This window comes from Eleutherodactylus coqui, chromosome 1 (genome assembly GCF_035609145.1).
Source record: "Eleutherodactylus coqui strain aEleCoq1 chromosome 1, aEleCoq1.hap1, whole genome shotgun sequence".
NCBI lineage: Eukaryota > Metazoa > Chordata > Amphibia > Anura > Eleutherodactylidae > Eleutherodactylus > Eleutherodactylus coqui.
In genome coordinates, this window is record NC_089837.1 from 389,261,500 (window position 1) to 389,285,128 (window position 23,629).

A 23,629-nucleotide genomic window follows, 5' to 3' on the forward strand; every position below is an offset into this window, starting at 1 on the left:
CAATGACTGCCTGTCGTCATCATCATCATCGGCTTAGCGGTGGGTCTGTAGGTGACTATAGAGACCTCTTCTTGATCCGCAGGTTCCTTTGCAGTAGGGAAATCTGTTTCCAAGCCGAAGACGTCCCAACAAGGGTTGGCTTGACATTCTTTCCTCTTAATACGTTTCTCTTTTTCGCCATGCAGTTGTACCTCTTCAAAAATCACAGTGCTGCTGGTAATGGCTGACCCCCAAATTGAGCGCTCAAGGGGCAAGGGCTTCCCAGATCTCGATATCTATGCCACAGTTTTTAAGGTTAGCTTTAAGCCCCTCTTTGAATCTCTTTTGCCGTCCATCAACATTCTGTTTTCTGTTTTTGACGAGAGTATAGTAATTGTTTTGGGGGGCGGTGGTCGGGCATTCGCACAACATGGCCAGTCCAGCGAAGTTGATGGTGAAGGATCATTGCTTCAATGCTGGTGGTCTTTGCTTCTTCCAGAACGCTTGTCAACAGACTATTATGGGTAACTATGCGCAGCAGATACATGTGCATACATAAAGAGGGTCATAGGGTCAGCCACCCCTCACACCATGGGACACTTCAAAATCCTGACTAAAGGACAAGGGACACTCTACTTCACTGATCGCTGCTGTTTAAACATTAGTGGCCCAGTATTAATAAATGTCAAGACTGACAATTGTCACAATTGCCTGCAGGGTCAGGAGTATTCGGATGTGCACTAATCTAAAACTTACACGGTATGTTGCAAAATTTTGCTACCGGCAGTGTCTACACAGCAGGTGATGCAAGCATGCATAGATCCCGAGTCTATAGTCATGTGAATGCTAGGAGCTGCAAGGATCAGCATACTAAATGTGCCCATACGCAATACACTAAAGTTGATGAAAATGGGCGATTTCAAGCAAAATGATTGCCTGTCGGGTGAATTTAATCATTTTAGCTGACCATTAATATAAAGTCATCATCTGGAAAAAAAAGTCAGCTATGTTTGAAGTTTTCATCCGACGTTCGACTGAAAGCTTTTGATCTTACTAAAGGTCTTTCAAACATACCCAGAAAGATCTTTTGTCTTTTACCCGGTGTCACTGAACATGTATGGCCAGTTTGAGAGATGGTATTGTCCAATATGGACTAAGATGTACAGCTGCAAAACAATTCTCCGTCAGACAACCATGTGTGCAACCATCAGCCTACGTCTATCTAATGTGAACGGCCACCATTAGACTGATTTCTTCCAAAAAGAGTCTGGCCGTCTAACTGCCCGGACAGATGTGCCGGAGACTCTCCGATTACTGTCTCCTCAATAAGTATAATGTATTTATTCTAAAATAATGAGCATTAAAGGGGTAGAACTTCTTTTGAAGCTGTTCCTACACAGACATGGCTATAAATATAAGTCCCATTTTTACCAATCTTTATACCCTGTACAGTTTTTGAACAAGGTAAAATTGCACATGGAAATGAGAAACTTCCACTAAGTCATTCAGCACATGCCCTTAAATCCTCCAAGGAAGGCAAAATTGAACTTTCTGCTACTTTCATTTGAATCTTTCTGTATTTCACATGCTTCGCATATATTGGACATGATCCGAATACTTTTAGAACTTTCTAGTTTAATTCAACATATTTTAAGATCTGCCAATTCATATGAAGCTCTACAGTTATTCTGATTTATTACTAAGTGGTCTACCAGGCTACAACTGAGCATTTGTCTCTGAGAATCCTGAGCAATTCTGTAGAGATCACACAGATAAACTTTGTTGTCACAATGACTTTACCTAAAAGTTTTGGGAAATCTAGGATCCAAGGCGATATGAAGTGTGCTTGTTCTATAAAGTAACTACAGCAGCTGTATATCACCAGACGTAGAGTCCTTCATGGCATGCATTAATGAGAATGCTGTCAGATATGCAGGTTGTGTTCAGCATTTGATACAGCTTTTCGAGCCCAAACCAGGAGCTGGTTCTAAAAAGAGAAGTCATATCTTCCTTTTTTACTTTCTGAACAAAACTTGCACATGTGATAGCATTCTAAGGTTTATAGTATCTTTGTTATATTACATTTGTTATTATACTAATTACTACTGTGAAAACAACACAATATACAATATGTCAATTACATTCCAATATCAGCAATAGGAGCTCAGGATTGTAGATGCTACTGGCAATACTAATCCTAGTTAATAACTTGTAGCCAAGAGAAGAAGAGTTGATGTAAGGGTAAAGCCTCACATCCGATATTAAAGAGCTCCTGGATACAGTGAAACATAATGAAAGTATTAGCTCACCAGAAGTTGCTTGGTTGGAGTTCATTCTCCACCCTCTCCTGGGAAGTAATCGGCGCATGGTAGAAGACACACTCCGATGGAATTGTGTGGCTCTGGAGGAGAACCTGGTGCCATGGCCCTCGCTCCTCTCTCTTAATCTATGCAGCGACATGAGTGTTTCTAGGATTACAAGGTCATGCTATCGTGAAGTAAAAGGCTTTAGGATGAATCTCTTCCCCCAATGTGATGAAACACGTGGTAGAACAATAAATTCCACCTTCTAATGCAAATTCACTCCTCCGAAGATTTCAAATCAATAATATTCCAAAAGTGACTTTAAGTGGTTTCATCTTCACTGACTAATTGGATAAATATTCTAGTGTGAAGAGGATGCAGAATTTTTTTTTCAGGGTTTTAACACTCTTCAGCGTCCCATAAGATTAACAAGCTTCCAAGGGTCTTCCTCATTAATGGCATCAGTGTGCATTGTAACAGGTAGCCAATACACAGATCAAGCAGTTAGAAGTCCAGTATTCATCCTACTCCCCATTAGAGTACCAGCATTGTTCCTCTCTTATTACCAGACGCTATGGTACAACCTGAAAAACTCTGAGGAGAAGGTAAAGCCTCAGGAAGAGGAGGACATTTTCTTCATATAAACGAATAGCTTTCCTTAAGTATCAGCAGAAACAAAAGCTCCTGCTCAACCTCTAGATGTAGCTTGCGATATACAGTGGAAGGACAGGAGGGGGAAAGTAAATGTAAAAAAAAAAAAAAACTTCTGAAGGAGCTTCCAGAAACCAGCTACGCCTGGAAGGAAGGGAGGGATATGATTCTCCGCATTCTTAAACATCACAAGGAAGACGACTGCTGCCCTGGTTTGTTTTAGGAAAGACAAAGGGGGAAAATGAATGTTTTTGATTTACTTGGCAAGAGCAGCTATTTCCACTGTTCTGTGCAGCCATGCCCCGCACAATGAGGGGTCTAATTAAACACTGCACTCCACCAAGAGAGCAAGGCTGTACCCTGCCTGGGTGGATGAACTGGTTAACAGGTCTTCATTGAAGACACCTGCCTAATCCCTAGAGAGCCTATTACAAATGACACTCCATTTCCTAGGTGACAGAGTTACAGAAATAGACCTGTTTATCACAAGACATGGCAATCACCTACACCTAAGAAAGTAGTCATGCCCATGTATGTGACTTTATAAAAAAAATGCAAGTATTTTCTTGCTGTCAGCACCAGATATATTATATATATTATTATATATATTATAAATAGTACACACATATACATACATATATACATATACTGCTGAAACCAAGTCTGGCTGCGGAGGGGTAGAGGAAAAAAAAATGGGAAAAATGTTTCTAATGTATTCAAAATGCAGCTATATTTGAGGTCTGGGTGACCCAGAAAGCATTTATAGAAAGACATTCCACAGCGCTGATGTCACAGCTGGTAGGATAAATACACCATTAACATTACATTTTATCAGCAGTATACACTATGCCTTGATGTACTTGAACTGGAGGCTGATGGGTGTCATTTGATTTAATAACCACAGTTTCCTCTATGAGGTTACATGAATCACACAATACAAGACTAAAGTGGTAAAATAAGAGGTTCTGCAGCAGGTCACCGCTGTAATAAGCTGTAATTTAGTGAGTACATTTCTGCAGTGCAACAAACCGCAGCAGCGCAGCTCGCTCACAAAGAGCTTTTCTAATTAAGTGGAGAATTTACAGTCACTTGGAACAAATGTTCTGAGGTTCATCGCATCATCAGTGTCTAGACAGCTCAGCGGAATACGAGCAAGACTTGTAATCGCAGGCGCTTACCTAGGTATTGTTTAATGCGAGAAATTATTATTGTCAGCCGTTTAGTCGTTCACGACCCTCGGTGACCCTAAAGGCGAACTCCTTCTATGCTTTTCAGTTTTGCACGACTTCTTTCTCTTTCAGTTGTGTGATGCCATGTGTTCCATCAGCTTTGACAGCATCAAGCGAAAATCCATGAGTCTGAGTCCGGCCATCTTCCCCTTCAGTGATATATCGGGTCTTATATGATTCAGGACTTCTCTGTTACGCTCGCCATCCAGGGCATACGCAGCAGCTTTTGCCGCCACCACAGCTCAAACGCATCAATCCTATCAGCTTTTTTTGCAGTCCAGCGTTCACATCTGTACATGGCTATGGGGAAAACGGTGGTTTGCACTATCCTGCGTTTAGTTGCATTGCAGATATCGCTACATTTCCAGCTTTTGTCCATGCTTACCAATGCGCCCCCCCCCCATGCTGTTCTACGTTTTAAAAGTAAAAACCGGGATAAATGAAAGCACCAAGTTAGACTGCTTTCACACCTGCATTAGGGCTCAGTTCAAGGTTTCTGTCTCTTTGCTCCATTTTTGGAGGAGAGAAACTGAAATGAAACAGAAAAAAAAATAAAAAATATATATAATTACTAGAAAATGTGAATTAGGGCACTGGCTGTAAGTAGTGGATAGGTTAGCAAACCATAGGTTATCAGAAAGTATGTTTTTGTAGGCATGCAGATGGTGATGACAAGGAGTTTTGTAGCAATTCCTGGTCTTCAAAAATAATCTATGAGATAATTCCCCAAATGAAGCACCCAGATAGTATCGGTAAATACCAACAGGGGGGTGAGGGCGGCTGCCGCAGGATTCTGTGTGCTACCCATACATGGGCAAGCGCGATAGAGAGGAGCGCGATATAGAGAGGAGAAACTGGGTCCAATATCGCGTATGTTTTTATGCGGATGATAGACGGTTTTCTGGCACTTCTGTAGAATAGCGATCTTCCTGCTCAGCTTTCAGCCGCGTCAGAGGCTGGGCAAAGTGTTTCCTATTGTTTTAAACCTTGCATCGTATGCCATGTGATGTGTTTTACTACCCTATTGAAAACAATGGGCGATGCATTCCGAGAAACGTGAAAAGATAGGACATGCAGCAAATTTTTTTCCCTTGCAGCATCACATCATGGTAAAACCTCGGTTATATTTGTGACGACATTTAAAAAAATGGAGTTTATATTTGCACAAGATTTGGGACTATCAAACTGGCTCACAGCACAGCAAATGTACATTTGCAGAAATCAAAAGGTAAAGAAAAAAACCAAAATCTGCAGGTTACAGACATCCTCACTGGCTGCAGTACATCTGAGGGCTCTCTCACATGGGGGTATATCTCACGCAGGGAGCATGCAGCAGTACACAATGCATAGTATACTGACAAATCCCCATACACTATCTTGGCGTGTATGCGCACGTAATACGTGCCAAGATAGAGCATGTCACTTTCTTTTTTGGCGCGCTGCGTGTGAGAAGTACTGTTGGGTTTATTACTGCGTATTATGCGCACAAAACACGCGAGCATAATATCCAGGAAGAAGCATTCCTGTGAGAGCCCTGCCATCTTTAAGTCTCTTTCCCGGGGTTATGTCAATCACCGAAAATTGGATTCAGATGGAACCTCAAATAGAAACAGACTTCCATTAGTCAAAATATGTTCCCATCCGACTAGATTTTCTGTTTATTTCTGGCATTTGCGCCGGACAGAGCGGCACGGTAACTACACTATTCTGTCTAAATCCTGTGGGAAGTCAGACAGAACAATGAAAACCGAACTACAGGATATAAGCTTAAAATGTGGTGTGAATGGATCCTACACATTAAGGGGCGCCCCAGGAGCGATTAGAAGTTTTTAATTAGTATTAATATGCCTGCCTTAACTGTGTAGGCTACATATCCAAGGAATATTCACTATGGCCATTGCTACATTTGGTTGGAGGGAGTCTGTAGGACTTTTAGGTCCGGCTCACACAAGTGTGCCGTTACAGCGTATTCCGGACCTAATATGCAGTACCAATCTGCCATAGGCGGCCATGTTGCTGCTCACATGACTTGTGTGAAATACGCGTGCAAGAAAAAAAAATTGCAGCGTGTCCTATCTTGGCACGTATTACGTGACCATACACGGCAAGAGAATACATGGCGGTAAGCGGCACGCAGCCTGTACACAAGGTCATCTTGCAGCCTACATGCTGCAAGATATGCTCGTGGGAGCCCAGCCTTACCACTTACAATTTAACATCTCATCAAGCTTGGTGTATTGCCTATTTCACTTATATCTCTGTGCATAGTGCAACATACATCGGCACGCTATCCCTCACAACCGGGAATGGACAGATATAAGGCCTCATTATTATTTGTACAAGAAGGAAAATTGATGCATTTACTGCATCCATATTGCATAGAGAGGAACCGGTCCCGTTGTATATGCAGTCCTACTTGCGGGCCGCACTGTACTGTATGAGCCAAAACGTAGGTGAATAGATCGATAATATAGTTTATGGGTAAGATTCAAGGGCAATAGGCCTGCTGGAGATGGCGGAGACCCCCTGGGTTGCTAATGGATTTGATGTAGGGGTAAACTCAGGATTTTCCGATTACAAATTTGTTTTATTGCATTATCTGTACATGATTATGGGGGCAGCCATCTAGCCTGAGCTGTAGAGAGGGAAGGAGGTAAGCTATGATCATCTCTTATTGTAAATGATAGACCCTGAGTTATCTATGTATAGATGTAACTTTTCATTGGAATCCTGTCTTTTTAATATGAACTGTGAAATTAAAACTGTAAGAAAAAACCCCACATTCTTGAACAATACGTTTAAAGGGGTTTTCCAGGCAGCGCCGGCTGTCAGTGCCGGAATACACCAGGCTCGGAGTGGAAGCCGCTGTTCCTACCGCTGTGTAGTTGCCGGCACTCGTAATTACAGGCTGAAATCAATTGGAGCTGTGCCTGCAATTACAAGTGCCAGCCACTAGACAGGGGTTGGAGTGGCGGCCTCCGCTCTGACCCTGGGTGTAACTCCGGTTTTGGCAGCGGTTGCTGCCTGGAGAATCCCTTTAACCCTTTCCAATCCAATTTCTATCCTGGTTTTCCTAGGGGACTTACTCTCTTTCTACTGTTATACAACAGCGCTATATGCTGGCTAAAGCCAGTACTGCATGAGAGGACACGTTGGATAGGCTCCGACAGCAGAGAGGCTGGCAATATACATTAAGAGAACCCTGGCGGGCGTTTTCCAACATCGGAGCTGTACAGCCTTAAATCATAATGTCTTTAGACGTCAGACAGTGGATTGGAAAGGGTTAACATAAGAACTTCATTTATACAATAGGTCATATTCCGATGCCACATTGCCTTTAAAGAGCACCTGTCAGCAATTGGGAAATATCAGGACAGTCAAACTAAACATGGTGCAATTGGTCCACTGAGGATTTACAGCGATACCATGCAACAACCTAGTGGGACTCAATGCTGCACACAATGTAGAACAGGTAGAAAGACATCAACAACAAGGCTGGAGGACGTTATCGACTCGAGTCAGAGAGATTTAGCACTGCAGTCTATAAAGCCGCTGTCACTTAGAGCCAAGGCTTCAGAGTTCTCCGTCACAGCAAATTTCCATCTATATGATTTAGCACTCACATGAAATTCTCAGCTCCGAGACGCCTAAGCAAAACATGGTCACATAAAATCAAGGAAAAATGCTACAAAAATTCGACTTTATAAAAAGTCATCTTCTCCGATCGTCTGTAGAATAGCTGGAAGATTTAACGGAGCTGCAGGATGTAAACAATCTATTTGTAGCACAGCATAATGAGTACAAGTACGCACTTCCTCTGCAATGGATATAGAAGAACTTCCTGAAGCTCATTCCGCAATCTCCCACTCAGGAAACAGGTTACGCTAGGTAGTCCTTTTTGATAGTCACCTTTCCATGTCCCAGGAAATCAAGGTACAGAACAGTTTATATTTTACTTGATTTCCTTTAATTGTGAGAGTAACCAGTGGAAAATCCTCAATGAAAGCAAAGCTGTGAGGTTACAAACGGCTGGTAGACTCAGGGAGAATATGGCAGAATAATTTAGAGTATGTTATAAACTGGTTTAAACCCAAAGTGCGCCAGATTTAGCAAAAGGAACATAACCTCCGTCAATTCAGTGGATCTCTGGATGTCTGAGCACCAGAAAGTGAGTTCTATGCCACTTGTGAGGCGGTGCACATTTTTGCCAGTTTGTGATATTATAGCAAATTGCCTTTTTGCTAGGCCTGACCTTGTTTTCCAAAATTGGTAAGTTTGGTGCAAAAATGTAAACTCACAAATTTTTGTGCCAATACGGCATGCAACAAAAGTTATTTTTTCTGACAGACGCCTAGCGTAAGTGGTTAGATAAATTTCCCTTGAGTCTCGTAGTTTAGGAGGGAGACTTTTAAGGCCATGCATGCTCCTCTGGGTAATTTATGCAAATGAGGAAGCTGGAACATAACCTCTACACAGAGACACCTATTGGATGGCAGCATGCTTTCAAATCAATGTATGACTCTTTAACAAATCTGTAAAACAATGATTGGGAATACCATACACTGGCAGTTGTTTCGAAGAGTTTGCCCCTTACTAGTGTGCAGTAGGTTTCTGGCTTGCCTGGTGAGAGGCCTGTGACGTGGGTCAAGTGGGGAGTCGTCTCTCCTTAAGGAGAGCACCCAAAAAGTGTGTGGAGACACCTAGGGGGCAAGTAGGTCAGGGGGCATCATCTCTTCCCAAGGAGAGCACCCAGAAAGGGTATGAGAAAACACCTGACAGTTGGGTAAGGAGACTTACAAGGCCATGCTCCTCTGGGAAATTTATGCAAATAAGGAAGATGGAACAATACCTCTACAGCGCCACCTGTTGGATTGCAGCATTCCTTCAAATCAATGTATGACTCATTAACAAGTCTGTAAAGTATTCTTCGATCTTCCTTATTTGCATAAATTACCCAGAGGAGCATGCATGGCTTTATAAAAGTCTCCTCACCCACCTCTCAGGTGTCTTCTTACATCCCTTCTGGGTGGAGAGACGACACCCCTCTTGACTTACTCATGATAATCCTATGGGTCATTTTTTTCTGTTATAAATACATTCAATATTACTATTCAGTTTTAGCTTGTTCACCACTAGACGCCTCTACGACGCAATCAAAGAGATTCTACCCAGTTAAGAGTTTAAGGTTTGGTGCATTATTGGAATGCAAGAAGCTGCATGGTCGTATCAATGGATTGCCCACTAACTGGGCCCTTCTGACCAGACTGTTAGGAGGTGTTGGGACCAGTAGATGCATGCGGACATGCACACAGGGTGACCGGGCTCAGGAAGCCCTCTACAGACTACCAGTAGAGCGGATCTTCGGACAAGCATGAACAGCTTCAACTTTTTTGTTGTCTGCCATACAGAGACAGGTGGTGCCATTTTTACAGGCCCTTGTTTCTGTCAGAACCATTTCCAGGTGCTTGGCTGAAGGACATTTAGTCTTATGGCACCCAGTATGTGTACCCACACACTGTCACCTCCGCTTGCTCTGGCTTCGCGAATGACAAAACTGGCCTGCTATGGAGTGGAGCCAGGTTGCCTTCAGTGACGAATCTAGGTTTAGTTTGGGCACTGGAAATGGATGTGTTTGCGTCTAAAGACCTTGGAGTGAGAGCCTCAATCCTGCCTGCGGCACACTGCCCCCCACTGCTGTTTGATGGTTCCGGGAACAATCACATACAACAGTCGGTCAACCCTAGTAGTGGTACGAGGGACAATGACAGCTCGGCAATGTGTTGCCTCTCATGGCTGCTTACAAGAGACATTTTCCATTAGGGTAATGCTCGGCTGCACACACAAGGGGTCACAGGAATGTCTCCACAACATTGTCAGACTTCTGTGGCCTGTCTCGTCACCAGATTTATCACCAATAGAACGTGTATGGGACCATCCGGGATGCCAACTTCAACAGCCTATGAGTTTGCATGATCTTTAGGCTCAGTTACAGCAAATGTGGACTGATATGATGCAGGATACCATATGGAACCTGTGTGTCTCTATGCCGCCCGTATCACATCTTGTATTCAAGCTAGAGGCGGCCCAGAAGGATACTAGAACCACCATTGACCAATTTTCTGTTTTAAAAATATTGGATCATATATTAGAGGTCTCAGAATATGACGACACATCTGCATGAGTACTGTCTACTATTTTTCTAGACATCAAATAAGCAGTAATTTACACAGTGTTTTAGGCTGTCATCAGACATACTGCAAAGAGAACATGTTCCGTGAGGTACTGCAGGCAATTGCTGCTTTCAAAAATTGTAAAGAAGCTCGTCCTATTTAAAACAGCTTAGTCTGCAAAAATATACCCTACTGCAAAGCGCATCGAATACTGAACAAAAGTTTCCCCAGAGCAGAAGAAACAACACATTATACAGATATACCATTATCTCCTCATTTCAGGAATAATTGCGATATACCAATGAAGAGCTAGTGTAGGAGGACTAGACTGAGATAATACACCCATGTGGCATTGCTTTATGTCAATACTAGCTGATATACCCGGCTTCGCTTGAGTTAATTTGGTGCAGGCGTTTACCTGTTGTTCGCACGGAAAATTTTCATGAAGTCATAATTACTTTAGAGCAACCGAGGAATAAAATAAGTATACACAGAGAGCATTAGATTATCCTCAAACTGCATGTACCAATGTCCCTCTGCAGAATGTGCCACCCCTCTCACTCTCCTCACTTTTTACCCTTAAAGGTAATACCCCTTTTTATTCAAATTTAACCCCAGACTGGAGGTTGCAGCCCTTTCTTAGCCTTAAAGGCATGCTCCATCCCTGCAGTCCATGGCCACTTCCTCATGTACTTTACAGCCTTTGAGTACATAGACATAAAGATGAGGCAGATTCTCCTCAGTATATACACATAGTGGTCAGTTAGATTGCTGTGCTAAATTTCACACTTGTACAACACCGGGAAGTAACATCACATATTCTTGTACAACACCAGGAAGTTACATTACATTACTTTTGCACTTAGCATTGAATAATCAAGTTCAGACCCCTTTACTTATCCTATTTAGGACTTAAAGAATGCTCATGCTAAATTTCATGTTTGTACGACATCGGGAAGTTACAGAATTAGTGGTGAGTTAGTCCTTTTGTATATTTTAGTGGTGATTTTGTGCTTGTTTAGGAAGGGCCTATAGAATGGTTCATCTGAACTTCCAGGTTCATAATTGACATGCCAGAAAGAACTGCCTGGGATACAGAGATGTATAGGCAGAAGATAAAGTGTAAAATGGAGGCAAATTTAACTCTCCATAACAAAGTAGATATTTCTGTCATGCATATTCCATGGAAAACTGTGTGACATTCCTTGTACGTAGAGAAGCAAAGAATAAAAATATGAAGACTTTACAGAACCGAAAAAAGTTTTAAAACTTCGATGTGTACGTAACTGCTACAAAAAAGACCATTCTGGGACAACTATCATTCGAATAATTGCTGGAAATATTTGCTAAAGTGAGTTGTTAGCGTATGAGTGACTGTGAGCTTTCAAGCAGCACCATTGTTGTGCTTTAACTTCACAGTCGCTGAAGGGTGCACTTCTCTGCAAAGTTAATTGGCTACTCGTCCAGAGACAAACAATTGACTGTTTATACCAGATGATAATTTACTAATCTGAGACTATTTTTTCTTAGGTGAGGTAAAACGAACCAACTAGTCACAAAATTATCACTCATGACCCTGTTGGGGGCCGTGTTTACATGGATGAACTATCACTTATATTCACTCTTTCGAGTGACCATTCATACAATAGTTGTGCTATGTAAAGCCAATCTTAGATCCACAACTATCATCATCTATTGCTTAAGGCAAAAGGGTTAAAAGCAATCTGCTCATAGGCCATGTATTGCTAAATAAAAAAAAAAGGAAAATGAATACCACAAAACAGAATCCAATTTCTATTGACCGTCCCATTTATTGAGCTATTACCAAGGCCAATGCTGAAGTTTCTGTACACGTCCTTTATTTTAGCATTTAGGTAGAAGTGCTCCTGCAGTCCAGTGGGATCAATTACACATCCACATTACGTATTGAAGCACACATGCAGCGGAAGTAGGAATCTGTGTGTAGTCTCACTTGGTGCCCAATTGAAATATTATATTCTAGAAATTAAGGAGGCTTTATCATTGTTTGTGCACCAGAATAGTAGTGAAAAAGATAGCTGTTTTGTGCAAAGCCTAGTGACCTTTTTCCGCTACGTTTGGCAGTTTTCTGTAAAGAGGACAAGGCTTAGCAGAGTTGACCAGCCTCCCACGGCCCAGCGCATTTACTAGAATTTACATGAGAGACGGTCGTAGATTATAGCACAAGTCTACAACAACTCACAAATGGCGTAGGTGTGACTACTGAATGCACGGAGGGAAGAGATGCATCCAATTAATTAAGAGGGATTCACCTAATAAACTGGGTGCATGTTACTTCAGCAGAAATAAGATTAAGACTGGTGTATTACCCTCCCAAATGCCTTTTTTGTGATATTGTATACGAACGTCTAGTGAGAATCCTGTTCTACTCCTGGCTTATCAGTCTAGTGAGAAGTATTATTTCCCCTGCTGCACAATATGGACTCTGTGGATGCTTGTTGAAGTGGAAAAGGAAGGATGTTCACTAATTAAAGCTACCCTCTGGTCCTGGACAAATAAAGATGGCCGCACCGCTTCTCTGACTACCTGATGCAGAGTGTGCATTAGTATGCATCGGTAGTCTAAGACACTACATGCTGCTCCTACTGGCCAGCACTACTCATGTAAGCGGCACTGGTTAATGAGAGCAGGTGTAGAGTCTTAGAAGAAGTATGCATACTAGTGCACAGTGTACATTGGGTAGTCAGAGAAGTTGGTACTGCCAGCTTTCTTTGTCCAGGCCCGGAGAGTCACTTTAAATGCATTAGTAAATGCTGCCACCTTGTGTGCAGACAATGTGAGGTATACGGCCTGAGACGTCTGACCAGAGGGAATGTAAATTGTGCAAACAGGAAGTTTGTCAGAGGAATTAGTAGCATAAAAGGCAAAAGAGAAGGCGGCGTCCTAACTGGTGAACAGGTCCCTAAGAGACAACTACCATGGCCGGTCAACACTGAAAAATCAACCCAAGAACCTGTATAGGTCAAAAGGTTTCTGGAGAATGTAAGTTTAAAAAAAAGTCTGAAAACTTATCTACCACTTGAGAACATCATCAAGCAAAAGTTCAGACCGCAGGACATGATGAAGGCATCAGTGTGCTCTTTGGGAAGAGTAACACAATGCTAGGCTACATGTCCGCATCCAAAGAGACAAAGAGCTTGGCAAGATGGTAGAGAAGATTGATCAAGAAGAGACTCTCGAGCACAGCTATTCCTACCAAAGCAAAGAAGGAAGGAGCAGTAGTGGTGGCTGACCTCTCCCAGTTGTAAAAAAATTTGCTCCTGTAGTTTCGCTAACAGCTTAGTTTTGGAGGCCTCACCTCCTACCCTGGAAGAAACCTGGCCAATGCAAGATCTTTTCTTTGAGTAGGAGGGAAATATCAACAGATTAAAAAGGATCTGTCCATCTTTTTACATAAGGCAGTGCCTGCCACACTGATCACAGTGATGATATGTCTGCTTAATGTATATGTGCAGCAGTTTAGGAGAAACTTCCATTTAATCAGTGGTAACCACACACAGAACTAGTCCTGTATATTCATGAACTACAGGCTAGCCACACCCACCCCATCCTCCAGCCAGTGATTGGCAGCTCTCTCTATGCACAGTAATAAGCAGAGAGCAGTCAGTGATTGGCTTGATGGTGGGGCTAGCCTGCAGCTCGTGAATATTCAGGACTACTTTAAGTAGTCCTCCATGCATGTGTAGCTGCTAATGAAATGAAATTACAAAACCACTGCACAGATACTCACAGCAGACAGATCACTGTAATCAGTGTGACGGGCACGACCTTATGGTACATTCAGTGAGGGATATAAAAAGATGGTGACAGAGTCTTTAAAAATCCTTTCATATCTCCAACTGAATCTCCTCATCTAAAATTCTATCCGTCAAGAACATTGGTATATCTGAACTTTCAGGAAGTGACAAAATAACCACTACTACGAAATCTACTCAGATAACCCTAGAGAAAATGTGTATGGAGAGCAGCATCAAGTAGAAGCTATTTCAAAAAGACATCCTGGAATCTTCAGGGAATCCAAATCCAATTTTCATCTTTATTGAGTTAAAAACTCCATCAGCATAAACAAAAAAACTTGCAACGTTTCGTCCTATGCAAAGGACTTTGTCAAGCATGTGGATAACCCTATAGTGGGCAAAGAAACTAAGGCATACAGTCTATCTGCAGTTCACATCAAGGGCTCTGTCAGCCGGACAGGACATTTTATTTAGAACCGCTTACAGCACTAGAGCGGTCATAAATAAAGTTTCCGCTTATGATGCCAGACCAATTCTTTTGTTGCCTGTACAGGGCCGTGTACGGTGGATACCTTTACTCTAGCTTGTCTCATTCCCAGAGAGCTCAAGAAAACTGCTCTGGACGAGACCTCTCTGGCTCTCAGCGTTCTGGCGAAGGAGATGCTGGGTTGTCCAATAATGAGACTGGCCAGGGCATATTATTGAAAGTTGACCCTTTGAACAGATTTGTTGGTAGCAAAGGGCCTAACATGCAACTGCCTAGAATGGCAGAAAACGGCAGTAGGAAAGTTGTCAGGACCCTGTTGAAATAACAGTGTTCTCTAAAGTAATTAATAGTTTAGTTCTTTATAGGAAAGGTCAAGTAATAGATATACAAGAACACTCAGGATATTCACAAACTGATGACAGGAGAACCATGTAACTGATTGATAAATTAACAAAGATCTTGCTGATGTTCCCACAGTCAAGGATCATTTAAGAGAGAGTCTGTCAGCTCCCATGAGGCCCATAAACTTAAGTTCCAAGCATGTAATATACTTACCCTCCTTGCTATTCACCCACTGTACGCTGTCAAAGCCGTCGCTGAATGCATCTGACGGACTACTTAGCGTGCAAAGCAGTTCTCTCATTCTATGCATGCACTATGTACTTTGTGGAATGCAATGCAACCACAGCTTCCCCGCCGTATTGCAGTGTATTGTACAAGTTCAAGTACTCTATGGGGAAGCAGTAAACAAAATTGGTATTGAGGCATCTCTAAGGGTATATTTACATCGCTAAAGCGTCCAACGCATCTGTTCCAAGTGCCTGTTTACCCGGGTTGATAGTCGCGCAACTTTTAGGGGAGCTCAAAACTGAGCGACTTTAAAAAGAGAGCCATTCTCGTTCCTTTGCCCTGTCTGATCCTGGGTAAAAGTACCTTAAGAGACCAAACTATTGCATATCATTTTTCTTAAAACAAAGTTTTGTAGTAGCAGAATGACATTTAAAAAACAATATAAAATTGGTATCTCCTAGAGATGAGCGAACGTACTCGGATAAGCACTACTCGTCCGCGTAATGTGCTTTATCCGAGTACCTTCCCGCTCGTCCTGAAAGATTCGGGGAGCGCCGCGGAGCGGGGAGCTGCAGGGGAGAGCGGGGAGGAACGGAGGGGAGATCTCTCCCTCTCTCCCGCCCGCTCTCCCCTGCTCCCCGCCGCAACTCACCTGTCAGCAGCGGCGCTCCCCGAATCTTTCAGGACGAGCACAGCGATACTCGGATAAAGCACATTACGCGGACGAGTAGTGCCTATCCGAGTACGTTCGCTCATCTCTAGTATCTCTGCAATCACACCGACTCACAGAATAAACTCGACATGTTTACCATAATACTATGGATGCTACAGAAACAAAACCCTAAAAACATTGGCACAATTGTTCTTATTTCAGCCCACTTAAATTATACATTTTATGGTATGTTAAGTAGGGACATTAAAAAAAATACAACTTGTCTGCACAGAAAAAGTCCTCACATGGCTATTTAGAACGAAAACAAAAAAAGAAGGTCATGGCTCTTGAAAGATAGTAATGAAAAAGCGATAAAAAACAAAAAAAAGTCATCTGTTCAAGGGGCTAAAGCCTAGAACTTATTCCGCTAGAGCAATTTCCACATTCTGGGCCAATTTGAAACTCTTGCATACATAAGAAGAAGGTAGACCTCCAGTCAGAAAAAGTCAAATGCTGAAAAAAAAGTGTCATTTAAGTATCTACTTTTCCAAAAGGCACACACTTTGGCCAGGTTTACATGGTGCACGTCTCATATATTTTCCATGGATTTTTAAAGCAAGCATGAGTAGATTCAAAAACAAATGTGAGGTCAACTACCTACTTTTATTGGACTCTCCTTGTCCGGGCTGTAAAAATTGTACTAGTTAAGAAAGAGGTTAATTAGTTAATTTAAAAAGTCTCAGTCACACAGCGCAGTATTGGTGCAGTTTATAAATGCTCAAGCTTTAATTAATTCTACTACCCTTCGGGATCTCTCACACGGGAGTGTGTGACCCGGTTATTACGCGTGAAAAATACAAAGTGCATACACATTTATCAAGCATGTCAAATACCTATTGCCTACGATGGTGCATAATACGCACCAAAATAGGATATGCTGGGGTTTTTTTTTTTACGTGTATATTACATGCTTGAAAAAAAAAAACGCAGATGTGGCCCAATAGAAATCAATGTGAGCCATTAAAACAGGGGTGTCAAACTCATTTTCACCGAGGGCCACAGCAGTCTTATGGGTGCCTTCAAAAGGCCGATTGTAATTATACAGTAAAGGCTCTTTCACATGAGCATATTTGCGCAGCGTATTATGCACGCAAATTTTGTAAAGTGTAAATGCCCATTTAGACGGGACGAATGTCGGGTAGACGATGCCCAACACATGTCCCCACACATACTAGCTCTCGTGCTGCTGCACAGGAGCTAGTATCACTGGCTCACAGCGGGGAGCTGGCTGGAGGAGATTTCTCTCCTCACTCTCCCCTGTCCCTCTCCATTGACTTAACATAGCGTCCATTCAGTACTGAATGGCTGCTATTTACACTGAGCGATCAGCTCATCGTCCATGCTGCATAAACAATGGACGAGGAGCTGATCGCTGATCACTCAGTGTAAATAGCAGCTGTTCAGTACTGAACGGCCGCTATGTTAGGTAAATGGAGAGGGGCGGGGGAGCGAGGAGTGAAATCTCCTGCAGCCGCCCCGCCCCCTGCTGGCTGTGAGTGAGCCAGCAAAACTAAATCCTGTGCAAGAGCACAGGAGCGAGGACACACAGGGATGAGTGTCGGGCATCGTTTGCCCGACATTCGTCTCATCTAAATGGGCCTTAATATGCAGTGAATAGCACCCATTGATTCCAATGGGTTCATTCACATACGTGTATTTTTTCATGTGATGTGCGATCCTGTGGGAAAAAAATACACGACATGACCTACTTTGGGGCGTATTATGCACCGCAATAGGCCATTGAATTAAATAGGTGGGTGCAAATATGCATTAAATATGTGGAGAAAATGCTTATTCACTATGTATTTATGCACCATTTTAAAGGGCCTGTCTGCGTACTTTTTTGCGTGTGCAAAAACGCAGTGTATTTGCACAACCGAAATGCGCTTACACCTGTGTGAACAAGCCCTAATAGTGACTGCAGTAGTAATAGTGACCCCCATAGTGGTCCTATTAGTAACAGTGACCCCCTATAGTGGCCCCAGTAGTAATAGCAACCACCTATTAGCCTCTAGCCGGGCAGCATCTCTGCAGGTTTTTCACTCACCTATCCTATACAGCTCCAACAGACACAGAATCAGCAGTGGCTACCAGACTGAACACTCCCATTGGCGTCTGCACTGCGTAGAGGATGGCGCACGCAGACGCTGGGGAAGAGAGGTCAACAGTCATGGACTGCCCTGCCACCGCTGGATCAAAGCTGCAAGCTATTGAGCGGAATTCTTGTTAGGTTTGATACACAGTTGGCGGGCCTCATAAGCAGTGCCATCTTAACACATGGGCCTGATGGGCACTTGCCTGTGGGGCCCACAAGCATAGGGGCCCCATACTAATCTATGTATGTTAACATGTCAATGCACCTTGTATCATATATGATAATATTGTGTGGCGGGATATGAACTTGGCTCTAATTTGTCTGTGCCATGTGTGAAGACTTTAATTTTGTCACTTTCAAATTATTCATAATTCCTTTTGTAAATTACCCATAATTTGTATAATAGAGATCATCGTAGTATATCATCTCGTTACTTTCTAGTGTAAAGCAGCCTGGCAGTACAGTGCAAGAGGAAAATGGAGACTTAGACTTCCGGTTCTCCGGTCTGGATCGCCAGTTACTAACTCACTTGTCCCGTTTATTCCTGTGAGTAGTTGTCGTAGGGGCCCCAGTACCCTCTTTTCCCTGGGGGCCCATAATGCTGTTAAGACGGCACTGCTCATAAAATAAGGCCCTAGCCAGATTCGGCCAATGGGCCTTGTGTTTCACATGTGCCTTAGATCAGTGTTCCCCCAACTCCAGTCCTCAGGGACCGCCAACAGGTCATGTTTTCAGGATTTCCTCAGTGTTGCACAGGTGATGTAATTATTGTCGGTGCCTCAGACATTGCCACAGGTGTTCCTATTATAGGGGATCCTGAAAACATGACCTGTTGGTGGTCCCTGAGGACTGGAGTTGGGGACCCCTGCCTTAGAGGATCCATTTATGATCTTGGTTTAAACTGTTGTACATGAATAAGACCCGACATTTCAACCAGACTAACTGTGCATGAGTCACTATTCGAACCCTTTCAGGTAGTATGCTTTCATGCTTATTCTGACAGCTGTTCATTTATGTGTCACCCATGAATGAAAACAATAAAAGTCATTTAATACTTTATGAATATTCAGATAGTAATGTGCTGTAAATTACTGTTCTATTATTTCTTAAAGGGGTCTTCCGAGTTATTTAGTTCATATAGTTTTGGGCCCCTGTGCTCAGAACTGTATAAATGTAATATAATCACCATGGCGCAGGACCGTCGTTGCAGTAACTGACAGGTGATGCCATCAGGTCAGAAGCCCTGGTGACATCCCGTAAACCTTTGACATGGGCTTCTAATGCCCTGGGGCATGGAGGTAAATTTACGGGATGTCACTGAGGACATCCCTGTCCGGTCTCCTAATGGCTGAAGCGGTCACGTGGTTCAACAACTCATATAACCCCTACAGGGCAAACAAACAAGACACTGGAAAGCCGAAATCTTAACGGGGTCGGGGGAAGTGGGGTTGGGTGCGGCAATGGAGGGTTGAGGTTTTTTAATTTTTTTTTTTTTTTAATATCTGGACGACCCCTACACTGCCGCCAATGCTTAAAAAGATCAGAACACTCCTTTGAATAAAATGATATCCAATCAGTACTATAAATAAGGAAAGCAGCAGCTTTTATATTACAATTTCCTCATATTGTGCATAGGATTGAATTAGCAACCATAACCATATCCTTATGAATATACAGTTCTCCGTTTAACCTTTACATCACAAACGCAAAGCCAGCATATTATTCCCATAGTAACAGAACCCTTATGCTAGAATGGACATATTCCCATACCACCACATATTGTACTCATGCGATAAAGCGCTTGTGATATATTCCCCCTTTAATTAACACTTGGAGATGGAGTGAAGATTGCACACTGTGTTCCTAAGCTTTCACACATTTGATATATGACCCAGGCGTGAAACCGCACAGAGCGATTACTGCAGGAAAATGCTCAATACAGAATCAGTATATATACACATCCAGAGAACGAGATGTTCTAACATACAGAAAATGCAAATATGATGAGAAAGTCCCCAATGACATTGACAGCATGCACAGAAATACTCGGAACTTGCAGCAATTGATCTCTGCCATCAGATGAGCAGCACTCATGCAGCAGGGAATGAACAGCGCCATGTGCACACATTTGTCCCTAGAAAGCCGGATAATCCATGCATGATATCCCATATCCCCAGGCACCTTTAGAAGGATAGTAGGTTACAAATGGAACAAGAACATTAATATGAGACAGCTCCTCCTACCAGTATTCTGAAAAACCGCATTTAATCTCTGCATCAGTTCTTCTACAGCCATCTCAGCATGTGTCAATGTTCACTTGTAACAAGAGAAAAGGTCCACAGAAAGCATTTTCTTCCGTCTCCTAAGGAAGCAGCTGAGCTACAGCAGAGCTCCCCAGCACTGCATTTCAATTAGCTCCAGGTCCTTGCTTGACACAAAAGGAGGTAGTAAGTGAGCACATACTCTCGCTCGCCTCTGCAATACACAGGAAAGTCGCTCACGATTGGAGGCACTGTCATCATGAGTTTTTATCACGTCACGGTCTCTTAAAAAGTTCCCACTCACATTAATCACTGATGTGATGCAGCAGCTCTGGGTTACAATTTTATTTCATTCATTCATTCATTCATTTTCCTCTCTACTGGAATGCCATTATAATACCAGGACACCATGCACAGAGCAGGTGCATTGCAGAAAAACTAATTACTGTATGACATCATGTCTGAAACCTCTAGTATGCTGTAACAGTCACTGCTCTGTACACCTGGCTCCATGCTGTTCAGGTGCTCACTGCTTAGGTGTGTGACTGCCATGAAGAACTCATAGCAAAACTATGGAAATACTGTAAAATACCGACAAATTCCCTAAACAGTCCAATATGTATAATCAAAACTTGTATATACAGCAGGAGATTAAGGCTGGGCTCACATGGGCATTGAAAGGCATGCTTTTTCGTTCACACTCCGCAAGTGGAAGATAAATCGTGGCATGCTCTACTTTAGCGTGGATGGCCCCCACTAAAGTCAATAGATGTGAGTGTTCCATTGCCCATATACAATTAACATTGCGTATGAACGGCGGAAATGCGAGCAACTTAAAAGGAAAAGATGAAATGACGGTTGAAGCGAAGATAGAGAGATCATTGTTCCGTGCGGACGAAACACTGTGCATAGTGTACATCCGCACGGAAAACCACTTGCATATGTGATCTTCTGCAAATACTTTTCGCAAATGATTGCAGGGCTCCCGCGGTGGAAATCCGCTTGCGGAATCCGACCCGTTAGTGTGAGCCCGACCTAATCTGTACTTTCAAGTTTTAGGGTACACAGGCCAGAAATAGTAAGTAATGGTCAACTGAAATTCAAAAATCAGTACCAGATACTGCACCATATAGTATGATGACAAGTATTTCTATTTCTTAAGTTTGCACATTCCCACACGAGTGCAAGTATATACCGGCACTTCCCAGCGCGCTTTTCCTCCCCCCTCTCCATGTCTACCAATCTGCTGTGACTCCCATAGTTATGTCTCTGCGCCTACACGAATAAGGTCAGGAAGGGTATCGTTTCTCCTTAGGGAGAGCACCTAGAAGGTGTGAGGAGACTTTAGAAGGCCAAAATGTGATTGTTCTCAGTAGGAGAAACTAAATAATCTTGTAGATATGATACCTTTTAATGGCTAACAAAAATACATGATGTTGTTGCAAGCTTTCCAAGCTCTTAGGACTCTTCCTCAGGCATGTATGCTCCTCTGGGAAATATGCAAATGGAAAGATGGAACAATGCCTCTACAGCACCACCTATTGGAAGGGAGCATTCCTGCAAATCAATGTCAGACCTTTTAACAATGCTTGGAATACCCAGTTATTGTTACAAGGCTTGTTAAAAGGTCTAACTTTGAAGGTCTAATAGGAGGCGCTGTAGAGGCCTGGTTTCATCTTTCCATTAGCATACATAAATTAGTATATGGGGAAAGCACCGAGGAGTGGATTTAGCAGTACATTTGTAGCAAATAAAAATAAATTGTGTGGCAACAAATCTATCACAGAAATGGAAGACCTGAATTCTGTATCACAGGGTTACAAAACTTCATTGTGCCATAAAATGCTGCCTTGTGTAGTTTGCCTAAAAGGATATTTTGAGAAAGCTACAAGCATCAGAAAGCAGCCTGACTATAGACAGATATGAAGCTGAATCTGATTAACCAAATGTGTATTAAATAATCCCAAGTCAGCAGCTGGGAGACAAGTTATGTAGACAAGCAGCCAGTCTCTCACATCAACCCGTCTCAGGTGCGTAAATACATTGGAGGCAGTTGTTGCCGTGCTTTAGTGTTAACAGAAGAGAATCTCCGGTAGACCATCAACATCAGATCAATGGGGGGGGGGGGGGGGGGAGGCACACCGATCAGCTTATTGAAAGGGCCCTGGTACCCGGGCGAGAACTTCCAAAAACGGGAGTCCTTCCAAAAAAATATATATTTTAAGGACAGATCATCAATATCACGGTCCCACACTAATGCATCCCATGTCGAGCTTATACAAATGGTATTTAACAAATTGTATTTTTTTTCCATCCTTAGTTTCTGATATACTTACATTCACTTTGCTATAGGACGATGCTTTAATTTAGCTTTGTATATTGTGTTTAGCAACTTGCAAAAATATTAACCCTTTCCAATACTGTCTGACATCTTCCTACATTCTGATTGATACTTGTACAGCTCCAGTGTCAGAAGACGTCCGGCAGGACATTCTTACCGTTTATTGCCAGCCACTCCGCTGTTGGAGCCTCTCTGGAGCACACACACTGGCTTTAGCCAGCAGATGGCACTGTTGTATAACCACAAAAAGAAAGCCTTTTAGGAAACCCTGAATCCAAAATTGGATTGGAAAGGGTTAACATGTTAAATGAAAAAAGAAAAAAACTCAGTAAGCTTTAAGATGGGGTTCATTCCTCCAGTATGAAAGCTGAAGAAGCAGTGGAGTGATGCTGACATTTCCACTCCTCCGCTGACTTCAGTAGGTGAGACGAGGTCTGCTGAAGGCATGGGTAATCAAGCATTTACAATTATTCTTGCCTACAGTATCCCACAATATGCTTGGACAACCTGCAAATGCATTAGCAAAATGTGCAAGACAAAAAAATATAAAGTACTGAAAATGACTATTTTCCTGGATTTAGCTTATTTAACAATTAGCTTACAATGATATAACGAAAACAATAATCATTATATACCTCCAGCATATTGCATAGCACATTACAGTGCAGAGGGTCCATGTACAAATACAATCAGACATAAGGTAACGCACTAAGGCCCAATGTCCATGGGCAGATTTGATTTGCAGAATCAACGCGCGGAAAATCCGCAAATCAAGCCATCCATAGGGAAGCATGGGGCGTCCGCACTTTATTTAACAACTGTGGATTTGTTTTTATTTGATTTGTGGATGCCATGCGGATAATAAATCGCAGCATGCTCCATTTTACTGCGGATCACACATGGATCTGGCTCCATTCAGCTCTCTGGCTGAGAGGTGGGGTTGTGGATTTTTTTTCCATGCAGGTGATCCGCAGTGCATCCGTGCAGAAAAAAATGCAATCCGCGATCTCCCGCAAGTAATAAAAAAAAAAAAAATCAAATTTAATGATGACTTT

General features: G+C 42.6%; 1 protein-coding gene across 7 annotated transcripts in view; it reads right to left on the reverse strand.

Annotated features, from left to right (window-relative positions):
* MCF2L (MCF.2 cell line derived transforming sequence like) overlaps positions 1-23,629 on the reverse strand; it is a 225,475-nt gene that overhangs the window by 159,700 nt on the left and 42,146 nt on the right. For 5 of the 7 annotated variants that reach the window (XR_010786899.1, XM_066579690.1, XM_066579688.1 and 2 more), the window contains exon 1: positions 2,289-2,552. The exons of the other annotated variants lie outside the window; for them this stretch is intronic. Coding sequence is in view for 4 of the 5 variants with exons in the window: in XM_066579690.1 (XP_066435787.1) it covers positions 2,289-2,439 (151 nt within the window). In the remaining variant the exon portion in view is untranslated. Of the gene's footprint in view, positions 1-2,288; positions 2,553-23,629 lie in introns of those variants that run through there. 7 annotated transcript variants of the gene reach the window in all.